Source organism: Emys orbicularis, chromosome 5 (assembly GCF_028017835.1).
Source record: "Emys orbicularis isolate rEmyOrb1 chromosome 5, rEmyOrb1.hap1, whole genome shotgun sequence".
NCBI lineage: Eukaryota > Metazoa > Chordata > Testudines > Emydidae > Emys > Emys orbicularis.
In genome coordinates, this window is record NC_088687.1 from 91,822,499 (window position 1) to 91,841,724 (window position 19,226).

Here is a 19,226-nt window from a genome sequence, read left to right on the forward strand (position 1 = left end):
GTCTTTTTCTCAGCTCAAGATCCCCGGTACGCAGCTGAGCTATTCCCGTTATATCACCTTTCACTGGTACTGCCTGTGCCCCAGTACAGTAACTCCTCACTTAACGTTGTAGTTATGTTCCTGAAAAATGCGACTTTAAGCGAAACGATGTTAAGCGAATCCAATTTCCCCATAAGAAATAATGTAAATAGTGGTGGTGGGGGGGGGGGGGGTTAGGTTCCAGGGAAATTTTTTTCACCGGACAAAAAACTATATATTATATAGATATGCTCACACTATACGTTTTAAACAAACAATTTAATACTGTTCACAGCTATGATGATTATGAAGATTGGTTGAGGTGGTGAAGTTAGGGGGTGGGATATTTCCCAGGGAATGCCTTGCTGCTAAATCAGTGGTTCTCAAACTTTTGTACTGGTGACCCCTTTCACATAGCAAGCCTCTGAGTGTGACCCCCCCCCCCCCATATAAATTAAAAATACTTTTTTTATATATTTAATACAATTATAAATGCTGGAGGCAAAGCAGGGTTTGGGGTGGAGGCTGACAGCTCGCAACTCCCCATGTAATAACCTCGTGACCCCTGAGGGGTCCCGACCCCCAGTTTGAGAACCTCTGTGCTAAATGATGAACTAGCACTCGGCTGAGCCCTCTAGGGTTAACACATTGTTGTTAATGTAGCCTCTCACTCTACAAGACAGCAGGAATGGAGGGGAGGGGAGATAGCATGACAGACAGACACACACACCTTGTGTGTGGGGGAGAGAGATGCACACTGCCCCTTTAAGTAAGCTGACCCACTCTTAAATGCATTGTCTTTTTAAGTGGATCAGGAAGTTGAGGCAGCTGCTGCCCCAGGCTCTTGGTCTCTCTCTGTCCCAACCTGCTCTATATGGAGAAGAAGGTATAAGCGGGGTGTAGGAGCAGGGGGAGAGGACACCCTGACATTAGCTCCCCTCTCTTCCCCCCTCCCCTGCACAGCAAGCAGGAGGCTCGGGAAGCAGCTCCAAGGCAGAGGGGAGGAGCAGCACATGGGAGTGGGGGGAGGGATAACTGCAATTGCTAGCCTGCTGGGCGGCTGCAGCACAGGAAACTTAGGGGAGCCAGGACTGCTGGTCCATCCTGGTTCCAAGCTCCCACCAGCTTGCTGCAACAGGCTGCTCTTTCTGCAAGCAGTGGACAAAGCAGGCGGCTGCCAAAGGATGTTAGAAGGGAGCATTGCACAACTTTAAACGAGCATGTTCCCTAATTGATCAGCAATGTAACAAGGAAACAACATTAACCGGGACGACTTTAAGTGAGGAGCTACTGTACCAATGTGTGTTCTGACAGCTACTCCTCCCTTGTCTGCTCCTCCACTGGAATATGAGGAAGAGTGTTCTTCAGCTTCTCAGATCTCAGCACAGGGAACTGCTGCCTGCCTGCCCAGCTTCAGTTTCTAAGAACCTGCATCACTGAAATGTGCTTCCAAGCTTTTACCACCACAGCCTGCCAAGCATCATCCCTGGTATGAGCAGCCCTGGCCGCCTTCCCCCATTCTGGTATGACCCTCTCCAATAGGCATACTGGGCTCCTTGGTCTGCCCACTGACAATGGTTTTCTAAGGTACCCTCCACTCATGTGGACTGTCCCAGTTAGCACTCGTCAGTTCCCTCTGTCTCTCCACATCAGTCTATTCTACAGGAGGAGACATTTGAAGAATGAGAAAGCGGAGCTGATGAGGTGGTAATGCCACAGACTAACATAGCCCCCTCATCCTCCCCAGATGAGGCTGTCACCCCCATTGACTCCTGTGGATGACTTCAAACAATTTCAGGACTTGATGAAAGAGTGGCAGACACTCTCCAGATTCCATTAGAAGTCCAAGAGACCCAGTATAAATTGCTCGATATTTTCAGTACACCATCGTCAGCATGGGTAGCCTTGTCTATAAGTGAGGCACTATTAAAAGCTGCCAAAATGATCTGGCAGACTCCTCCTACTTGCCCCCCCCCCCCCTAGCCATGGGGTAAACATATCCTAGTTAGGGCTTCTGAATTTTTATTTTCTCATGCTGCCCCAATTCTCTGGTCATGAATGCAGTGAATGTGCATAATAGGCAACACCATTCAAGGATGACCCCATATGATTAAAAACCATAAGCTCATAGACCTTTTTTGGTGGTAACCCTCCACCCTCTCCAACCCTGCAATTCCAGTTTGCTAATGATCTGGCAATTCTGGCAAAATGTAATCAGATCCATTATACAAAATTGAGTTCTTTTATTGAACATTTATCACAGAAGCACTGGGGCAGCTTTTGGGGAGGAGAACCTTGCAAACTTCTTTTGACACAGCAGCTATGACAACTTGCTTCATCTCCATAGCTATAGTTATGGGTAGAGTCTAGTGGTTCCAGTCCTCATGATTTCCATGAGAAGTCTAAAGAACAGTAGTGTACCTTCCCTTAGATAGTTTGAAATTGTTTAGTGACTCCATGAATGACTCTCTGCATTCTCTAAAGGACTCCAGGGAGACCCTTAGTTTGTTGGGCATATATACACCTGCAAATAAAAATGTGTAGTCTATCTCAGATAGCACAGAGATCATGTCCACCCAGTTCCCCACCTACTGCAATTGTTGCAGCCACACAAGAAAAAAGCAGGATGCAGAAGGGAAAGTTCTCAACTATTACTATGTTTGATGCAGTAGTCATCGTTGCCATATGTTGCTTTTGATGCCATGGTCGAGGACCATGAATCCTCCCGTGATCCAGATCCAATGATGCACCATTCTGCCACGTCTGTCATCCTACTTCTTGGGGATCGACTCTTCCATTTTCATATGTCATGGGAGTGTATTACTTCCAACAGTTGGCTTTGGAGGTTATATCATTGGGGTACTCCATCCACTTCCACTGCATATTCCCTATGTCCCCCACTCCTTGTCCCTTTTCAGGGACCCATCTCACTAACATCTTCTGAAACAAGAGGTTCTATCCCTTCTTAGCACAGGAGCTGAGGAACCAGTTCCCACTCAGTACAGCAGAAGAGGATTTTATTCTAGGTACTTCTTGGTTCCCAAAAAGAAAGGTGAGTGGAGCCCAATTCTATAACTAAGGATACTGAATACCTTTGTCAGGGTACAGAAATTCAAGATGGTGAAACTTGCAGCTATCATTCCATCCCTGGATTTGGGGGACTATTTCATGACCCTCAACCTTGAGGACACATACCTTCATATTGCAATACACCTTTCTCACAAGAGGTTCTTCATGGTAGGCCAAGACTATTACCAATATCAAGTCCTTCCCTTCAGAGGGCATGTCTACGTAGCAATTAAACAGCTGTGGCTGGCCCAGGTCAGCTGACTCTGCAATTTTACAGCCTTGCGAGCCAAGGTAGATGCTTGAGCTGGAGCTTTCTTGGGATCCCAGACCCCAGGCTAAGCCCAAGCATCTACATTTCAGTTTTTCAGCCTCGCAAGCCTGAGTCAGCTGACACGGGCCAGCCACAGGTGTTTAATTGCAGTGTAGACATACCCACACTGTCTGCCGGTCTTAGGGTGTTCATGAAAGTTATAAGAATGGCCATAGTGGGTCAGACCAGTGGTCCATCTAGCCATAAGCTGTTTTCGGACAATGTCTGGGGCAAAATGCTTCAGAGGGAATGAACAGAACAAAGCAATTTCAAGTGAGCCATCCCCCGTCGTTCAGTCTCAGCTTCGGGCAGATAGGTTTAGGGACACCCAGAGCATGGGGTTTTGTCCCTGACCATCACGGCTAATAGCCATTGATGGACCTACCCTCTGTGAACTCATCTAATTCTTTTTTGAACCCAGTTACACTTTTGGCCTTCAGAGCATGCCCTGGCAACAAGTTTACGGGTTGACTGTATTTTGTGAAGAAGTACTTCCTTATGTGTGTGTTTTAAACCTGCTGCCTATTGATTTCATTGGGTGACTCCTCGTTCTTGTGTTATCTGAAGGGATAGATTATACTTTTTCTCCACATCATTCATCATTTTGTAGATTGCTTTCATATCTCCCCTTGGTTGGCTCTTTTCTAAGCTGAGCAGTCCCAGTCTTTATATTTAAAAAAAAAAAAAAAAGAGTCCTTGTGGCACCTTAAGCTTTTGTGGGAAGTTGTTCCATACCCCTAATCATTTTTGTAGCTGTTCTTTGTACCTGTTTCAATTCTAATACCTTTTTTGAGATGGGATGACCAGAATTGTACATAGTGTTCAAGGTGTGGGCATATCATGGATTTATATAGTGGCATTATGATATTTTTCTGATTTATCATCTCTTTCCTAATGGTTTCTGATATTCTGTTAGCTTCTTTGACTGCCATTGTGCATTGAGCAGTTATTTTCCGAGAGCTATCCACAATGACTTCAAGATCTTTGAGTGGCAACTAATTTAGACCCCATCATCTTGTATGTATAGTTGGAATTGTTTTCCAATATACATTACTTTGCATTTATCAACATTGGATTTCATCTGCCATTTTGTTGCCTAGTTACCCAGTTTCATGAGATCCCTTTGTTACTCTTTGCAGTCAGCTTTGGACTTATCTAGCTTGAGTAATTTTGTATCAACTGCAAACTTGCCACCTCACTATTCACCCATTTTTTCCAGATCATTTATGAATACATTATGAGTACGTCCCAGTATTGATCCTTGGGGGAGCCCACTACTTACCTCTCTCCACTGTGAAAACTGACAATTTATTTCTACCTTTTGTTTCCTGTCTTATGGATCAGTAACAAGTTAAAAAAAGACCTTCCCTCTTATCCCATGACTCCTTACTTTGCTTAAGAGCCCTTGATTGAGGGACCTTGTCATAGGCTTTCTAAACATCCAGCTACACTATATTGACTGGATCACCCTTGTCACATGTTTCTTGATTTCCCCCCCCCCCCCCCCCGAATTCTGATAGATTGGTGAGGCATGATTTTCCTTCACAAGGGCTGTGTTGACTCTTCCACAACGTACTGTGTTTATCAGTGTGTCTGATAATTCTTTACTATAGTTTCAACCAATTTGCCTGGTACTGAAGCTAGGCTTACTGGCTTGTAGTAGCCAGGATCATCTCTGGACCCTTTTTAAAAAATCAGCATTACATTAACTATCCACAAGTTATTATGGTGATAGTTGCTGCACAGCTTCACCAGTTGGCATTAATCATCTTCCCTTACCTCAACTATTGGCTCTCAAGTCAGAAGTGCTGTAAATGGCTCTGTTCAACAGGTTTTGCTTTCAGCTCAGCTCTGCAAAGGCCTCAAAGGCTAGAATTCATAGGGGCTACCCTTGATGCTACAACATTCAGATCTTATCTGCCAGAGGACATATTCCTCACTCCGTCATACTTAATTGCTCAAATTCAACTGAGTCCTCAGGCTCATGCCAGCATGTATCTTTGTCATGCTACATCCTCTCCTAGACTTGTGTTGCTTCCAAGTTTGGTTCAGGACACTTTATGCCTGTAACAGAGACCGTCTAAACAAGTTGCTCTCTCTTCCTCCTCACATACTAGTCTCCTTCGACTGGTGGAAGAATCCAGACAATACGTGCGCAGGGATTGCATTTAACTGTCCCCCTCTCATTGTTACAGTAGTTTCCAGCATGTCTCTCCTTGGATAGGAAGCTCATCTGTGGGACTGGACTGTCCAGTACAGGTGGACTGCCCAAGAGTCCACCTTGCACATCAACATTCTGGAACTCCAAGCTGTAAATTATGCCTGACAGCATTTCCTCTGTATGATGCAAGGTCAATCTATGGGCAACGCATGAACCGCTGGCTGGAGGAGGCTAGCCCCCCCAGTCCCACACCTTCTGCCCGAGCCCCCGTCCCTTCCACACACCCCCACCAGAGCCCAGAGGCTCCCTCAGCCCCCCGGAGCGCCGGGAGGGCAGGTGGTGTGCAGCCTAGCCCCAGCTGGGGCCAGCACTGGGGGACTGGAGCTGCATGCAGAGTGGGAAGCAAGGGAAGGGAGACTGGGGGCGGAGCATAGGCTATGGAACCCACCGTCCATGGGCAATCCATCTGCATGATGACAGACAACAGGGCCAGTATGTACTACTGTATTAGCAACGGAGAGTGAATCTCCTTCCCTCTCCACGAAGGCAATAAAGTTATGGAACTGGACAGTAGTGCACCATATCTTAGCAGTCACTTCACTCAAGATCACAAGTGGAAAATAAATCCATATTTTGACAAATATTTCTTACATGCAGATTTCTCTGGTGAGTTGTGTGAAGTTCTGCTCAAGAGGAGGCCTGGGTCATCATTCTCTGGGGGTTGACTTTCTCTTCCCATGGACAGAGAATCTCCTTTACACTCTTCCCCCAAAGCTGTTCATCCTCAGGGTGCTAAACAAAATCAGACAGGACAAGGTCACAGTTGTCATGATTGCACCAACCTGGCCAAAACTAGCATGGCTTCCTTACTACTTTTGCCTCTCCTTCATCAACCTTCCATCAATGTCCAGTCTTCCCACTTGGGACTTGAGGAATGTTCTTCACCCCAACCTGAACACTGCAGTTCAAAGCTTGGTATCTAGATGACTCTCGGGGTTAGCACTCTCCTGCTCAGGAGAAGGATATGAAGTCCTGCTGAATAGTAGGAAAGATTCCATCAGAAATAGATTTTACCACTGGTGTACTGACCGGCACCAATCTCTTGCTGACTCTGCTACCTCAGAGATTCTGGAATATCTTCTTGCTCTGAAAAAAGGAAATCTTACTTTAGGTTCAATTAAAGCTCTTGTAGTGGCCATCGCAGTACTTCATTCTCTGGTGGAGGGTTTCTCAGTATTTGCTCACCCTTGCAACTTCTTGACCCATCAAAAGATTATCTAATCTTTCCCAAATGTCAGATATCCCATTACCACCTGGGACTTAAATTTAGTTCTTAACTTTCTGATGAAGCCTCCCTTTGAACTGCTAGCTACCTGCTTGTTTCTAAATCTCTCCCTGAAAACAGCCTTTTTGGGCCAAAGACTTGGCAAGCCAAGAGCTTTGATGGCTGACCCTCCATATGCTGTCTCTTTCAAAGAAAAGGTATCCCTTTGAGCACGCCCTTGTTTCTTGCCCAGAGTTAGCTCAGACTTTCACATAAACTAGTCAATTCACCTCCCAGTTTCCTGTCCTAAACCCCATCTTTCTAGGCAACAAGCTGCCCTTTATAACTTGGATGTTTGGAGGCTACTGACCTATTATTTGGGCAGGACTAGACTTTTTCGAGCCTCTCTGAGACTATTTGTTTCTATAGTGGACATAGCTAAAGGAGTGCCAGTGTCCATGCAGAGACTTTCTAAGTTGGTTTCTGACTGCATCCTCTCTTACTATACTGCTTGTAATATACTATACCTACCTGCCAGATATCAATCTACATCTGTTGTTCTGCTGATGGACTGATGAGATTTGCAAGATTGCTTCGTGAGGACACCATACCATACTTGGTGCTTCTTGAGTAGATGCTGTCAAAGGCTCTGAAATTTTACTCTGTCTTAGATTGAGTTCCAAAATTCCCATCTCCTTCAAAGGATACTGCTCGGGAGCCACCTCAAATGGAGCACCATAGGTGGGACGCTACTCGAAGAAAAGAGAGAGAGGTTGGTTACCTTGTTTAGTAACTGGGCTTTTTCAAGATGTGTGTCCCTATGGTTGCTCCACTACCCTCCCTCCTTCCACTTTGCTTCAGAGCCTCGTCTCCTTAGGCTTTGCAGTGGAGAAGGAACCAAGAGCAGTCTATCCACAGCTCTATATGTGCTCTGTAAAGGGCATGAGAATAGCTAGGGAACATGGGGACTGAATGAGCACTGCTGCCGAAAATCTCTGATTGAAGGACTGTGAGCACTTCAAGTGGAGCACCCATAGGGGGATGCAGCTTGAAGAAATCCAGTTACTGTCAGGGTAGAAATTTTTGTATCATTTGTTAATGATTTTAATGATGGCATTTCATAATTTTGTGAAGGAACATTAAATATCGGGAAAGCTGTCAACTTAGTATTTAAATTTACTAACTTCAGAAAACTAATGAATGTCCTATTTTAGTTAAAAAAAATAAAATCACACATTTTTATAATGGTCTCTTAGGTGAGCTCAAGATTAGCACCACCTAACATGATCAGGCCCATCTCTCTTCCTTCTCTGTGCCTATATACTGTCTCTTCAGTTTCAGCTTTGTTACTGTTACAGGTAAATAGCCTCTTGCAAAGCCTGGGGAAAAGCATACTTCTGAGTTTCCCTCAGAGTTGCATGATCGATAAAACAGTACTCTTTTTCCCACTTTATTTTGTGTATTCTCTAATTTTTCAGTTGTAATCTTAGGGGTTATTTTTATTAATAAGTACAAAACATTAAAATAAAGTGTGACTTTCAAGTTGTTCCTTTTACTATTTAGAACCATCTCTGTCTGTCTTAGAGCCTCTGTCTGTGTCAGAAAATACTGGTGAGAAACTACCACTTAGGCAACTTAACAGTGCAGAGCAAAACACTAACATTCAAATGACCATTTGTACATTCTGAAAGGCAGAGGTATAGTGCAAGATACAGGGTAACTTTTAGTGCTAACTCTGTCTGCTTCTAGCAAAAATAAAAACATTGATTAAAAAAACAGCTTGGAAAAAATCTTTGACCAAATCTATTTCATTCCCTTAGTTAGCTGCTACTATGTGAGCCATGCACAGCAAATTTTACCTTGTATTGCACTCCCCCTGTTCGGGGTCCATCCCTGGAAGTAATTCAGCTGATGGCTTGCAGTAACTACAACTATAGAAACTATTCTCTAACTTTAGTAAAACTTTCACAGACTGGTGCATCTCACAGAATAAGTGTTCTTTCAATGGTAGTTTATATGCTACAAACTATTGGGGGGGGGAAAAATTTCTGGCTATAAATATTTGATCAGAATAAACCACTGTCCATAATACACTTTGTAATGTTCTCTTAAATGTTTAAAGAGCAATAAATGTTCACCCTGCCAGGGACATTTTATGACTTCAGGTATAATGAAAATCAACGGACACCCAGCATTTCTTTTTTTTTTTTTTAATTTCCTTTGGCAAAATAAACGTAGTGTAGCACTTTGGCTGTTGTTTATTATGGCTTGGCACAGTCTTGTGGTTAGATTTCAAATGTATATTTAATCTATTTTGGGTTTGTCTTTAGCTTGACCAAGAATGTTCCTGTGTTTGTTTGCACTATGGCATACCCCACTGTGCCTTGCCCTCTTCATGTGTTTGAGCCAAGATACCGATTGATGATTCGCAGAAGTATGGAAACTGGGACTAAACAATTTGGGATGTGTATCAGTGACCCTCAAAACAAGCAAGTATACATTCTGATGCTCTTAAGCAGCTAAGAGTTCTGTATGGTTCTACCTCCCCCCAGCCTCCGTTTTATTGCAAAAATGTTTGAAAATTGTGAACTTAGCATTGCTGACAGTGCTTCTGGTTCTAGTTTTGCAGATTATGGTTGTATGCTGCAAATTAGGAATATTCATTTCCTACCTGATGGGAGGTCTGTTGTTGACACAGTTGGTGGAAAGAGATTTAGAGTTTTACGAAGAGGGATGAAAGATGGCTATTGTACTGCAGACATCGAATATTTGGAAGATATTAAGGTATCTAGAACTCTTTCTGAGCAGTAACACTCCTCTTAACCAACACTCTTAGTTTTCTCTACCATTTGTTCATAAAGACTTGGCTTCAAATGTTTGGGATTACAGAACAGTTGCTGGGAGACATGGTTCTCCTATATTAAAGAAAAATAAAAATAGCGAAGATTTTCTAGACCTTTTGTGAAGACAAATTTATCTTAGAATTGTGCTCCCCCCCCAATCAATACTATTAACTTTTATGAAGTAAAAATTACTTTTGAACTGATACATAGCCAATAACAAATTTTTCTAATTTAAATAAGGCGTCATGAGTTTTTTTTGGACAGCTATTAGCTATCCACCGTAACTATGAAATATGCCAAAGTATTGATTTCTAGAGTTTAGCTGCATCAGAATTAGAACTTGATCTAAATGTGTGACTGTAGTAAAGAATATAATGGAAAAAGTGGGCCTGTCAAATGTATATTAAGTGCAGAATGACTTAAAGCAGGACTGTAAATATGACCTACTTAAACACAAATTTGTTTTACATAATTCTTGTCATGTTGTTATTTTATGAGAGGTATTTGGTCTGAAGTGAGGGATTTCTGTACCACAATGCTTTTTCTTCTCCTTTCCGCCATTGCTCCTCAAGGCTTGTATGAATGCCGAGGCTTCATGATTGTTACTAACAGTTGAAATGGAATGTGTATTAGATTGATTATCTCATTCTTTGTTGTTGTGTATTTAAATTTACTCTAGTGTTCTATCATAGGTTGCAGATAAAGAAGAGCTGAAGAATCTGAGAGCGCTTCATGACGTGGTATACAATCAGGCTTGTGGCTGGTTCCAAAGCTTGAGAAACAAATTTCGCAGCCAGATCCTTCAGCACTTTGGGCCAATGCCAGAGAGAGAGGAAAACCTACAGGTGGGCTAAGATTTTGGCATCGGTTATTCATTCATTACTTCTTTTAAAAAAACCCTTCACTTTTAAACATAACATACTTGAAACGGTTTTTATAGGGATCTGCTGTGTGGAGGATGCAGTACCATCTCCCATTTCCACTAGTTATATCCGTTCTTTAAGCAGCAACAGGAGGTCATTCTGCCTTTTTTTTTGTGCTGCAGTTGCTTTGCATGGATCCCTCCTTGACATTCTAGGCGGGGGAGGGTAGTGCTTTCTTGTAGATATTTTTATCTACAAAGTTAGCAAAAAACAAACATAATCATCTTTATTTTAAATAGCTTCTTACTACTATTGGTCAAATAGGTTTGTCTTATACTATACCTAACCCGGTTCATTGGTGAATTTTAAATTTGGCCCTAAATATCAAGTGTTCCAGTGTCCTCTTTGTGGGCATACTGGACAGTAGCAGTCATAGAGCTTGTCTTCACTACCGGGGTAAATCAACCTAAGTTACGCTACTCCAGCTATATGAATAACGTAGATGGAGTCGACGTACCCCTGTGTTTTCACTGTGCTGCATCGACAGGAGATGCTCTCTGGTCGACTTACCTTACTCTTCTGGGGGAGCTGGAGTACTGGAGTCAACCAGAGAGTGCTCTGCCATTGATTTAGCGGGCCTTCACTAGACCCACTAAATCGACAGTTGCTGCATGGATCTCCGAAGCCCTTGGTAGCTACATAGTTACCTCATTGTGGGTACAGATCTTGTAGGTGCAAGAAGTACAGGCTTATCTTTTGCCAGCACAAATTGTAACTGCAAACAGAAGTCAGGCCTGAGCATAGCCGAAAACTTTCCATTTAAAGAACAGCTTCATTTAGTTAAGGATGTTAAATTGTTTCTTTTTGTTATAAGTTTCTCCTATGCTGCTTTTATATTGGTAGTATTTTATTCTGAAGACAAGGACACCCAATCTGCAGAAATTCTTCAAACACTGATGGCTATATTTTGTGCATTAGTACTCATGCTTTTCAGCCAAAGCTTCTGCAAGACTAATTTTGACTACTTGGTATACAATAACTTTTCAGCTGGAAGTAAATAATACTTAGTATTTATATAGCACTTCACATGCTCAGATAATATTACAGATCTCAACAATTAGCGATATCAGATTTTTCTCCTTTTGGAAACTTCAGTGTTCTTGCTTATTGTGTGTTCTGCATTTTCAGTTTTTGCTGATTTCACTGGTCAACAATTTTTGAGAAGTCATCTGCTTCAGAGATAAAATGTGCTATTTATTATGTATTTTGATGTGCTGAATTCAAATATGACAATTAAAACAACTGATTGGCTACTGTTTCTAAGATATTTAAGTTTTTACATTTTATGTCTATGTATATTGTGTAGATAGTAGAGTTTTAATCATAAATTGTAAACCTAGGTCTTTTCATGTGTTTATGGTTGCTTTACATGAAAATATTTCACCTGTCCTGTTTATGTAACACTTTAAAAATCAGCAAGAGGGTTATATAAATAAAATTTATTATGAAACAAAAGGCAAAAAACTATTCTGTACATAGTTTAGTCCTATTCAGTGTCTACTCGGCGCTTCTTGGCTTGTCTCTTGTATTCATTAAATGGAGCATCTCTTGTCACTGTCCAGCAATAGTCTGCAAGCATTGATGGGCTCCATTTGCCCTGATAGCGTTTCTCCATTGTTGCAATGTCCTGGTGAAATCGCTCGCTGTGCTCGTCGCTCACTGCTCCTCAGTTTGGTGGAAAAAAATCTAGATGAGAGTGCAAAAAATGTATCTTTAGTGACATGTTGCAACCAAGGCTTTTGTATGCCTTGAGGAGGTTTTCCACCAACAACCTGTAGTTGTCTGCCTTGTTGTTTCCAAGAAAATTTATTGCCACTAACTGGAAGGCTTTCCATGCCGTCTTCTCCTTGCCACGCAGTGCATGGTCAAATGCATCATCTCGAAGAAGTTCACGAATCTGAGGACCAACAAAGACACCTTCCTTTATCTTAGCTTCACTTAACCTTGGAAATTTTCCACGGAGGTACTTGAAAGCTGCTTGTGTTTTGTCAATGGCCTTGACAAAGTTCTTCATCAGACCCAGCTTGATGTGTAAGGGTGGTAACAAAATCTTCCTTGATTCAACAAGTGGTGGATGCTGAAGACTTTTCCTCCCAGGCTCCAATGACTGTCGGAGTGGCCAATCTTTCTTGATGTAGTGGGAATCTCTTGCACGACTATCCCATTCACAGAGAAAACAGCAGTACTTTGTGTATCCAGTCTGCAGACCAAGCAAGAGAGCAACAACCTTCAAATCGCCACAAAGCTGCCACTGATGTTGGTCATAGTTTATGCACCTCAAAAGTTGTTTCATGTTGTCATAGGTTTCCTTCATATGGACTGCATGACCAACTGGAATTGATGGCAAAACATTGCCATTATGCAGTAAAACAGCTTTAAGACTCGTCTTCGATGAATCAATGAACAGTCTCCACTCATCTGGATCGTGAACGATGTTGAGGGCTGCCATCACACCATCAATGTTGTTGCAGGCTACAAGATCACCTTCCATGAAGAAGAATGGGACAAGATCCTTTTGACGGTCACGGAACATGGAAACCCTAACATCACCTGCCAGGAGATTCCACTGCTGTAGTCTGGAGCCCAACAGCTCTGCCTTACTCTTGGGTAGTTCCAAATCCCTGACAAGGTCATTCAGTTCACCTTGTGTTATGAGGTGTGGTTCAGAGGAGGAGGATGGGAGAAAATGTGGGTCCTGTGACATTGATGGTTCAGGACCAGAAGTTTCATCCTCTTCCTCTTCCTCGTCTGACTCAAGTGAGAATGATTCTGGTGCATCAGGAACCGGCAGTCCTTCTCCGTGGGGTACTGGGCGTATAGCTGATGGAATGTTTGGATAATGCACAGTCCACTTTTTCTTCTTTGACACACCTTTCCCAACTGGAGGCACCATGCAGAAGTAACAATTGCTGGGATGATCTGTTGGCTCTCTTCAAATCATTGGCACTGCAAAAGGCATAGATTTCCTTTTCCTGTTCAACCACTGGCGAAGATTTGTTGCACAAGTGCTGCAGCATATGTGTGGGGCCCACCTCTTGTCCTGATCTCCAATTTTGCAGCCAAAAGAAAGGTGATAGGCTTTCTTAACCATAGTGGTTATACTGTGCTTTTGTGATGCAAAAGTCACTTCACCACAAACATAGCAGAAGTTATCTGCACTGTTCACACAAGTACGAGGCATCTCTGCTCACTTTGGCTAAACAGAAATGTGTCCCTTTGCAAAATCAAACACTGACAAATAAGAGAGCACGACACTGTATGATTTCTAGAGCTGATACAGGGCAATTTGTTCAGCAGAGTGATGTAAGCTTCGTTATGATTGCATCATCCATGACTTCTAGGAATAACATGATGCAATTCATATAATGTATGACGCAATAGCAGCTTCAGATTGCATCATTCATTGTTTTGCCTAAAAAGCAAGTACTGTCCAAACCCAGTCATACATTTATTCATAGATCCAGTCAAAGATGTATTTTAGTTATTTCTGGTTTAAATTGAGATCCCTTCCCTTTATAACTCACTTATCCTCTGCCATTCCCAAGTCAAGGGTCGTATATACTGACCCAATAGCATATCTTGAAAACTAGAGCCAATCAACAATTTTAAGCATCATTTTCGTTCTCAGTGACCCAGAATTAGTAAAGTTTGACTACATTTATTTCAGAAGCATTTTGGCTGTAGAGCAATGTTTTTTTGTTTTTGTTTTTTTTTTTCCGATAAATTACCAGTTTTTTTATTAAAGGAGTTTTGTTTTTTACTGATTTACACGCACTTATCCATTCAGTATTTTTCTGGGGTACTTATTTTTGTTACAACAATTGCATAAAGCATTAGAATTTGTCCTGCAGCTCAGAGACTGAAGCAGTTCCACAGAGTAAAACACAAAACACACATGGTAGAGGTTGGAAAATCAAGTTAATAGTGCGCTATGATTGGCTCACAAGGAAATGCTGCTGCCTATTTCTTTCTGTCCGTTTAGTGCGGCACTGAATTTAAACAGTCAATCCTCCACAGATAGAGAAGGTAAAAAAGGTAAACATAGGGTGAAAACTCAATTCTATGCTTAAATACCAACAAGAAATCAGTGCTTAAAAATTTTTCAAGAAAGGTAAAGACTGGAATGAAGAGGATGCATCCTGCTTCAAGTTCTGCAGCAATGAGGTCACTGCTCGTGCTGAGAGAATAAAGGAGCATGTTGAAAGCAAGCGATACAAGAAGATTGAAGAAAGTGGGTTTTGGGATAAACAGTCAATATCAGGAGCTTTCACCAGGGCTTTAATGAAAGAGAAGACACAGCGTGATTGTGTCAGTTACTTTGTGCTCTTCGTTTCGTCAGACAACCGCTGCTAATTGCAGAGGACCCTGTTGGTGACTTTGTGCGGCAGTACTGTCCACCAGCAAAAACCCTTCCTAGTGCAGACAACCCCTCTCGTAAGAATCTGAAAGAAAATGATGATGCTTTAGTATCTAACAAATTGATGGAAATGTGGTATCTAGTCTGATTTTTGACAAGTTTTTTGATGCTCTGGACCATCCAATTCTTGGCCTTTTGTTTTAGTTTAATTTTAAAGCAAATAAACCCACGTTGTTTTGTGCTGATGTGACAGTCATCCCCTCTGACACCTGTTTTGTCAATGCAGCAATAACTGACATGTTAAGAATTCTTATCTCTGGCATACCTCAGGGCTCCATCCTGGCCCGAATACTTTTTAATCTATACACCACAGATATACCTGCAATGGAGTCGTGGAAATTAATGCATACGAATGACATTGCCTTGGCTGTTCAGTGCATTAGCCTCCATATCATCAGATGCTCTCTAACCCGAGATCTTAGCATATTGGCTGATTATTTCCAATGCTGGAAATTTAGGCCTAACCCGAAAAAAACAACATGGTGAGCGCCTTCATCTGAACAATAAAATGGCTAATGCCAAACTCAATGTACAGTTCTGCAGTGAGAGCATTAGCCATCAAGCTAGTCCAAAGTATCTTGCTGTTACACTGGACTGGAGTTCAACCTTTCAAAAATACCTCAAGAACACCCAAGATAAGGTCAGATATTGTGTCGCGGTTATCAGGAAATTGGCTGTAATATCATGGGGCTTCAGTGCACAGACCTTACAAACTGCAACAATTGCCTTTGGTATATTCTGTGGCTGAATATTGTGCACCAGTGTGGTCTCACAGCAGTCACACTAACCTCCTTGATACTCATCTCAATAATGCCATGTGCATAGTGTCAGGGATGCTCAAATTGACTCCAGTCGACTGGCTTCTGGTCCTATCGCACATCCAGCCTCCAGAGATTAGAAGAGTTTCCCAGACATCTCGCTTTCTCAACCATGTCAATGAAAACATGAGGATCCCATTGCACAATGACTTGCAGAACCCGCCAAAGACAAAATTTAAATCCTGCAACCCTCTGTGGAACTGCCTTCATATCCTTACACTCAACTTCAACACTGAGGCTCAACGGAGAGCCACATGGAGCGTTTCGACTGCTCAAAATAAACAGCTTGTCGGTGACCCTGCCAAGGAACCTCTGGGATTTGATTCCAGTTGGAAAGACTGGTGCAGATTAAATCACATCAACAAACCCTCTTTCAATGGAAAATGAAGCAAACACCTGTATGCAACTGTGGTCACTAGGCACAAACAATAGAACACATCCTATATCTTGGTGTGCCCTTCGTTCTTTTGCTGGGGGCCTGAAAGACCTTCACCAACTCACTGCTGCGGGAATGTGCTCGCTATCAAATCTAGATATAAATTTGTAATCATTGCTGCCTACCCAAGCCATACAAGAAGACGACTGACATGTTTGAGATGTATCAACTAACTTGGGAAAATGTGGCTACAACTAACACCGATTATGCTTCCTACGTGGGTAAGTTTGCATGGGAGATTAAACTCAATCAGAAACCAGAGCTCTACACATTACCTGTCCTGTTCATCAGATTAACATTGCACTGTCAGCAGCTACTGCTACAGAAGAAATGAAAGATGTGAAATCTTGCATTATTGGATTCGGGACCATTTTCAAGCATGCAAACAAGTTGAAGGCTTTATTTTACAGAGGGTGAGACGAGTGCAGAGCCAACTGTCAATTGCATACCCCTGTTGTGTCACATCAATGGATGATCTTCTACTTCACTGCCTGTCATGTAAATAACGGATGGACTGTGCTAATACATCTCCTAGAAGACCTAGATCATTTTGAGATTATTGATTCTAAAGCAGGAACTCTGAAGAGACTGTCAAATAACCAAAATGACTGGCAGATTCTGCATACCAAGGGTAGTGTTCATTGTTGAAAACTTGGGGTCACAGTGTGACATACAGAAAACACTGGAGTTTTCTCTGAGTACTGCCACCATGTTTGCCAATACAGATGTTTACCGAATCCTGACAACCAAAATCTCAGCTGAAATTGAGCACAAAAGCTGTAGGAGCGAAACATTGAGAGAACCCAGCTGTTTCTGGAAATCCTTCTGATCTTGGAACATGAGAACAAAAAAGTGTTCAAAACTTTCAACACAACTCTCAGTGAGAAATGGGAGTTGACCGTGGCCCGTAATTTGGACCCCGAAGAGTTTTGTGCCAAAGATTCTTTTTGGAATGTCACCCAGGTGTTGCACCCTTCCTCAAGGTGAATTTTGCAGCAGACTACATCCATTATGCCAGAGTGTTTCTTCCATTTGCCACTAAAGATGAAATTTCAAATCTGAAATACTTGCATGAACATGCCTAACCCTGACAATATGAAACTGGATGTGCTGGCTTTTTGGAACAATCATCAAGACACCCTCCCAACTTCAGCAAAGTGGTATGGCAAGCTTTGGGCGTATTCCCTGGATCTATTGGTCTATTGATGCATAGCGCTAATTTTCAAAGTTGGACTACTTCCAAGACAGCAAGAGGCTCAACATGAGTGAGGATACTTCGGAGAAAATTGTGACCAGACACAAACCAGGATTTCTGGAAAAACTAATCAACTTTGTACATTTAAAAAAAAATTAGTTGTACTGTAGTAAGATGTGTATATTATGAACTTTTTTTTGTTTCTGATTTTTCCCACTTTAAAAAAAAAAAAAATTAACCCAATTTCATCCCCGTTTTAATGTTTGGAAAATAAACATCAAAAAATTACCGGGATTTCTTTTACAAATGAAAACTGAAAACGTGGAACACTAGTTATTGTGTAGTGTAGTGCCATAAGTTTAAATAATTCTTTGCACTAACAAGACATAGGACAGTTGTTCTGTTAAAAGAGGGCGTGTAGTAAGCTTATTGGTGAAAACAAGGGTGGAAAGTTTCATGGAAGTAATGTATTTTGAGGAGAGGAGGGAGGTGATTGGCAGCTGGAGACCCTTCCAAAGTAGAGGTGTAGAGAGAATTGAGAGAGGGAGTAGAGAGAATGAGAGCAGTTGTGCATGAGACCAGGATTATGTAAGTCTTGAAAGTGAGGGTATGGGTCTTGGATTAAATGCAATATAAAATAGGAAGCTAAAGAAGGGATTCGAGGAGAGAGTAACATGTTTGAAGCACCAGAAGAGGATTATAACTTAATTTGATCCCTAATGTTAGACTAAACTTTGTTCCATGGTTAGCTTTTGCCATTTTTTAAAGTTGTTCAGCATATTATTCGCCTTGTGCTAAATTGTTAATTTAATAATCCAATTCATTCTCTAATTTTAGGCAACACCTAATGGACCGGCTTGGTGTTGGTGGCTTCTAGCTGTCCTCCCTGTAGACCCCAGGTATCAGATCTCGGTTCTCTCAATGATGTCTTTGAAAGAACGTCTAATCAAAATCCAACATATACTCACATATTTTTCTAGAGACCAGTCCAAGTGACTAACCGCCTGGATCTTCCTGAAGAGTTACTCTTTTCTGGTTGTAATCACAGCTGGAGTTTTTGCTGCTTTTGCACGTCTAGTGCTGGTTTGAAAAGTGTGATGAAACTGCTTCCTCCCCCCCGCCAACTTCCTGAACCATCTGGTTCTTCAAATGGGCACTGTCTTCAACTAGAAGGATAGACCACTAAAGTTGCGCACGCAAAAATCAATCCAGCCACAGAACATGGAAAAACTCTACGTGATTTGCACTATGTATGAGACAGTCATGCTAAGACTTGAGAATTTATTGCCACTGACTTTTTAAAGCTGTGGGAAATGCAAGACTTAAGGCTGACAGTCCAAGTTTACAGCATTAAGAATGCATTTTTTTTGCAAATAAGAGCTTGCCTCAGATACAACTGTCCTGTTGCTATTTGCACAAATATTTGAAATATAGTATTGAATGTTGCTGTTGGAAATTACTGCTCTTGCTGAACTGTCTTGACTATGGCACAGATTCTTATAAATATTTGCATCATAGAACAAGTGACCTGAATTATGATGAAATTAGAGCTGGTTTTAAGGAACAACTGCAAAAAAAAAAAAAAAAAAAAAAAAAATGAACATGGTACTTCTGTCAAAGTTAATTAAACTGTGAATATGGCGTCTGTACCTATAACTGTACATGTTTAAAGGGAAAATTGAAAACAAACATTTAATACCAGTTACAATTTTATTGGGCTTTTCAGACTGGTGGTCCTTCTGAGCACTTAAGTAGTTTATGGAGCTTATAAC

At 41.8% G+C, this 19,226-nt stretch overlaps 1 protein-coding gene across 1 annotated transcript in view; it reads left to right on the top strand.

The window, feature by feature from the left end:
* LONRF1 (LON peptidase N-terminal domain and ring finger 1) overlaps positions 1-19,226 on the top strand; it is a 39,135-nt gene extending 19,909 nt beyond the window's left edge. Inside the window, exons 8-11 of the mRNA XM_065404599.1 lie at positions 9,153-9,311; positions 9,444-9,606; positions 10,358-10,510; positions 18,292-19,226. Coding sequence (XP_065260671.1) covers positions 9,153-9,311; positions 9,444-9,606; positions 10,358-10,510; positions 18,292-18,450 — 634 coding nt within the window. The 3' untranslated portion in view covers positions 18,451-19,226. The remainder of the gene's footprint in view (positions 1-9,152; positions 9,312-9,443; positions 9,607-10,357; positions 10,511-18,291) is intronic.